Source organism: Schistocerca serialis, chromosome 2 (genome assembly GCF_023864345.2).
Source record: "Schistocerca serialis cubense isolate TAMUIC-IGC-003099 chromosome 2, iqSchSeri2.2, whole genome shotgun sequence".
Taxonomy (NCBI): Eukaryota; Metazoa; Arthropoda; class Insecta; order Orthoptera; family Acrididae; genus Schistocerca; species Schistocerca serialis.
The window spans coordinates 810,693,819-810,699,462 of NC_064639.1; the positions used below are offsets into that span (position 1 = coordinate 810,693,819).

Sequence of the window (5,644 nt, forward strand, 5' to 3'; positions counted from 1 at the left end):
TATAATCTCTTTTGCTATCTGTGATAATTGTCGTTCAGTTGTTCTTCCTGTGCTAACCGATGAAGTGTTCGGACGTGAGACGTGTGAGGTCTGTAAAGTGAAAGCCTGTATTGTTAATTATTATTTGAAAAATAGAGTCGCTATTGTCTCGACGTGGATTTGTATTTATTTCAATTGTAATCCAGTCTAATTACTGTTTTTAAGTGTTAATTTTCAGCTCCGCAATTAGGAGCGCAGCCACTAGCGCTAGTAACTTACACTGGATTTTACTGGTAGCTGGTATAAAAAATATGAAGTATTTTTCATTGAGAATAATTTTTAAATGCTAAAGAATAGAGATCAAATGGCTTAAAGACCTTTATCTAAATATATTAACTTGATATAAAAGAAATCGAGAATAACAATAGACAAATTGACTATCGTCTGTCTGCCGCCATCTTAGCAAAAATATCTCCGCCCAGTTTAGAATCGAGAATTTTAACAAACATAAATGTTGTTAGATATGAACGAATGGAAGTAGATGTACACTGGTGGTCCCGAATCTACTTTAAAAGGCAGAACTCAGACTGAATCTTTAAAAATAGTGCTCACAGCACGTTACGTAATATCAATTTCTTATTTGCTGATGTATGAAGCCTAATTGTTTCGGACGATTTACGTGAAATATCTCAATAGGAGACATACGACAGTTTTATGCACGGGTAGTATTTTGTGACTAAATGTTCCCTTTGCTAGAGAAAAGTGCTCCCATTTTAAGTAACAGTTGTGTAATATCTGATAAATGATATGCCATTTAGTGCCACTCACACGACTTTACAAACATCATTCCTACACAACGTCAAGTGGAGATTTCCTTAGCAGACTGACAAATATTAGAAGGGATAATCTTTTTTGAGATCAAAGAAATTGTTACGCTGACAATAGGTAACTAGACTTATTTTTTTATCTATCTGAAATATAATTTATAATTAATTAAAGTGACGAAATACACTAATGCCCATTAAAATTGTTACACCAATAAGAAATGCAGATGATAAACGGGTATTCATTGGACAAATATATTATACTAGAACTGGCATGTGACTACTTTTGTGGCGGTGTTCGTAGCGACAAGCAATTCGCTGTAGAAACGGCTTACGAAGTCACCGCCACACTTTTAATAGCGGGCCGACCGGTCCGCTGGAACAGTGAACAGAAAGATGAAAACCCAAACACTCTGATTAAATAAAAGTCGGTACTTATCTTTATTAACGAAGATACAGAAACAGTAGTGAACTCCGTGTCTACAGAAATCTGTCTAGTTCGAGTCGGAGCGGCTTGGTCAGCGTCGACTGACGACAAACAACAACTCTGCTGCGATGAACACACAACTGACTAGCAAGTACACAATTCGGTTGCGAGTATACAACTGAGCGGCGAATACAGAACTGTCCTAGCGCTCGCGACTCCAGCGCTTAAGAACCCAGAAGCCAGCGGTGGCGCGCGCAGACTTGCGGCGATTTCCTGTCTCACTGGCGCTGCTTATGCGGACGGCGTCCGGACTTTGATGCTGCCAACCTTTTGGCAGCGGGCTCGGGTGGCATTACTGGCTAGGATATAACACTCCTCCCCCCCAAATCGCGGACCGGGGCGGAGACTGTTGTCGGTGGCAGTCCCCGGTCCGCACCCCAGCATTGGCTGCGCGGGGCCTCGGGAAACACCGACTGAAAACCGAGGTCAGGGTGCACGCCTGTGACCACGGGCGCAGCTTCTGGTACTGGACGCGACGGGGCGTCGGGACCCACGAAGAGAGGCAGCGTCTCCTGACGCTGCGTCGACGGCTGCTGAGTGGGCGCCGGCCAAGGCGCTGCGGTGTCAGACTCCTTGGGGGTGCCCAAGGAAAGCGGCTGCAGGACAGGCTGCACAGCCACCGCTTGAGAAGGCGGCCCGGCTGAGGGGTCGACGTCCATCAGCTCCGAAGGCGGTGGCGACTGAAGAGGGACCGCAGGCGCCGGAGCGACCACCTGGGGCGCTCCCAGATGAAGCTGCGCGGGAGGCATCAACGGGACGGGCTGTCGGCGTGGTAGCGGCGACGGCTGCTGCTGCTGCTGCCCTGGGGGCGGCAGCGAAGTCGGAAGGCGCGGCTGGAACCCGCCGCGGACCAAATCTGTGGCCAAAAAACGAGCGGCAGAATCCGGGCGGCCAGCGCGGCGCAACTGGTTCTGATGCCTCCTGTGCACCGCAGTAGCACGTTGAACAGTATAAAAACCGCGACCCTGGACACTTAACACGGTACCACGTTCCCAACGACGGCGACCGTGATAAACTCTGAAAAAAACGGCGTCGTTGCGCTGAAAACGCGTGCGATGCTCAGAAGCGGCGGGTCGATCCGGGGGGTGCAACAACCGTAGTAGGGTGCGATGACGACGGCCGTGGAGAAGCTCCGCAGGCGAAGGGCCGTCGCGTGGCGTGGTCCGGTACGACGACAGGAACGTGATGAGGGCCTGCTGACGAGAGTGCGTAGCACGAAGGCGGTCCATATGATCCTTGAATGTACGTACAAAACGTTCCGCTGCACCATTCGATTGAGGGTGGAACGGCGGCGTAAGAACATGGCGAATGCCATTGGCAGAACAAAAACTTTCAAATTCAGCAGAGGTAAATTGTGGACCATTGTCAGACACTAAAACTTATGGAAGACCCTCAATACAAAAAATTGAAGTCAACGCCTGTATAGTTTGTGCAGACGTTGTAGACTGCATGGGCACAACAAACGGAAAATTACTAAATGCATCTATCACGATGAGCCAACGAGAATTACAATATGGACCAGCGAAATCAATATGTACTCGCTGCCAGGGACCGGCAGGGCGTGCCCACTCAAAATAGCGTTGAGGCGGAGCAGCTTGGTGTTCGGCACACGTCGAACAATCTGTAGACATCTGCATAATCTGCTTATCAATGCCGATCCATGTACAATGACGGCGGGCAAGCTGCTTGGTGCGGACCACTCCCCAATGACCTTGATGCAACAAGTCGAGGACCTTGGATTGGAGCACTTGGGGAACCACTACACGAAGCTGGTCATTCTCGGTGCGTAACAGCAAAACTCCGTGCGAAACAGACAACAGATGACGTTGCGGATAATAGTGACGAACCACAGGATCCGATATGTCCTTTGCCTTGGACGGCCAACCACGTTGAACAAAACGTAATAGTAAACTTAGATGAGGATCCGTAGCTGTCTCACGTGCCACCTGAAGAAAATCAATCGGAAAATCCCGGAGGGATTGATGCTCATCGGCGTCAATCTGACGCCAAGAGTCGTCAGAGGAATCGAAGACATCATCCGCAGCAATCGGCAATCTAGAAAGCGCGTCAGTGTTTGCATGCTGAGCTGTAGGGCGATACAGTATCTCATACTGGTATTGTGATAACAAAAGAGCCCAACGTTGTAGTCTCTGAGCTGTCCGCTGAGGAACTGGTTTAGACGGATGAAACAGTGACGTCAGGGGCTTGTGATCTGTTACTAAATAGAATGGTCTACCATAGAGGTAGTGATGGAATTTTGTGACACCGAACACAATAGCCAACGCTTCCTTGTCCAATTGGCTATAATTACACTGAGCTTTGTTTAGCAATTTAGATGCGAACGCAATAGGACGTTCGGTGTTACCGACTCGGTGAGACAACACAGCACCGAGGCCGAAAGAAGAGGCATCACAAGCTAACACCAGAGGCTTGTTAGGGTCGTAATGGACCAGACAACGATCATTCAATAAAGCCTCTTTAAGCTGCTGAAAGGCTGATTGGCAATCAGCTGACCACACAAACGGAACATTCTTACGGCGGAGACGATGCAACGGTGCCGTAATCTGTGACGCATTAGGTATAAACCTAATATAATACGTCAATTTGCCAAGAACTGCTTGCAATTCATGCAGATTGCGAGGGGCGGGAAAATCACGAATAGCTGCTAAATGTGACTGGGAGGGATGAATGCCTTGAGCATTAATAACATGTCCCAGATACTCCATCTCCGTAAGGAAAAATGAACATTTATCGATGTTGCAACGTAGGCCTGCCTGAGACAACACTTTAAACAAACACTCCAAATTACGGAAATGTTCAGCAGGCGTCCGACCGGACACAACAATATCGTCTAAATAGTTGCAACACGATGGCACATTAGCCAGAAGTTGTGACAAAAAACGCTGAAAAACAGCTGGAGCTGACGCACAACCAAAAGGCAAACGCAGAAAACGGAACAACCCCAACGACGTGTTTATGACAAAATACTGTTGTGATTGCTCGTCGAGGGGCAATTGCAAATATGCTTCACGGAGATCAATTTTGGAAAAGAAACGAGCTTCCCCTAACTTATCCATCAGCTCGTCCGGTCTACGCAAAGGAAAAGAATCAATGACAGTCTGAGGATTAACTGTCGACTGAAAATCAGCACACAAGCGTAACTTGCCAGACGGTTTCTTTATAATAACTAAGGGAGAAGCCCACTGGCTCGCTGAAACGGGTTGAATAACACCGTTGTTTTGCCAACGACGAAGTTCATCTTCTACAGGCGCCCGGAGGGCGTGAGGCACTGGACGAGCACGACAAAATCGAGGCTGAGCATTATCTTTTAACGTAATATGAGCGGCAAAGTTCGCAGCACAACCTAGTTCGTCTTTAAATATGTCACTGTAACGTTTACACAAATCGGTTACGCTGTCTTGAGGAACAACAACAGAATTAATTTGCAACACATTGTCTTGGATAGACAGGCCAAACAAGTCAAAACAGTCTAATCCGAAAATGTTTACACTGTCTGTAGCGCGGAGCACTGTGAATGAAACTGTTTTTGTATTGCCACGGAATGTGGCTGGCACGCTACATACACCTAACACAGGAATTTGTTCTCCACTATAAGTAGCCAAAGAATGTTTTGCCGCTGAAAGTTTAGGGCGGCCGATAGCCGCATACGTAGCACTATTTATGAGAGTCACAGACGCACCAGTGTCTAATTGAAAATTGAAGGTCTTATCCTGGATGCGTAGCTTCACAAATAGTTTATTACACTGTCTCTGGATCGGTGCAGTGGAGGCGGAAGACACAAAATCAGCGCGTTTAGCGCGTGTTCGCTGCTTACGACAAATCGTGGGTTGGGCGGGTGGAACAACAACTCCCGCTGCACTTGCAGTCTGTACATCACTTTTTACAGCGTTTGAATTATGCTTGGGTCGCATAGCAGAGGGCTGGGTGGGTGGCTTATTGCGAACAAGTTTATTACCCACACGAACCGTGGAAGAGTCTTTAAACGCGACCTTCTGGGCGGGCTGGCTTTGAAGAACATGAGTATCCATGGGCTAGGCAGCACTAGAATTGTTCTTACGTTTACGCAAACAAACAGTCTGGATGTGTCCTTTCCTTTGACAAAAGTGACAAACCGCGTTTCTTAACGGGCAACGTTCACGAGGATGAGCAAGAACACACTTAGGGCAAGACTTTTATCATTTTGCACACGCGGCTGACGAATGTGTTTGACATGACGCGGCCGGCTAGTGTTTACAGTCTGACTCTGCCGGTGGGGCCGCGGGCGTGACATAACTTGCTAAGCACAGGCAATTTGAGAAATACATGGCTGATCTAACTCACACTCACCATAGTC

The 5,644-nt window shown here is 47.7% G+C and overlaps 1 protein-coding gene across 1 annotated transcript; it reads right to left on the reverse strand.

Moving 5' to 3' along the window:
* Positions 1-1,589: 1,589 nt before the first annotated feature.
* On the reverse strand, positions 1,590-5,339 carry LOC126456441 (YLP motif-containing protein 1-like). The gene is made up of 2 exons (XM_050092190.1): positions 5,126-5,339; positions 1,590-2,146 (listed from the first exon to the last, which is right to left on the reverse strand). Exons 1-2 carry the CDS (start codon positions 5,337-5,339, stop codon positions 1,590-1,592), a joined length of 771 nt encoding a protein of 256 aa, XP_049948147.1.
* Positions 5,340-5,644: the final 305 nt, after the last annotated feature.

What these genes read in the sequence shown, in the direction of transcription:
- LOC126456441 (XM_050092190.1), bottom strand. Translation starts at nt 5,339, where the DNA reads ATGGATACTCATGTTCTTCAAAGCCAGCCCGCCCAGAAGGTCGCGTTT. An exon ending in CGCCCAACCCACGATTTGTC is followed by an intron (nt 2,147 to 5,125) that starts GTAAGCAGCGAA and finishes TTTTGGCCACAG; the next exon opens with ATTTGGTCCGCGGCGGGTTC.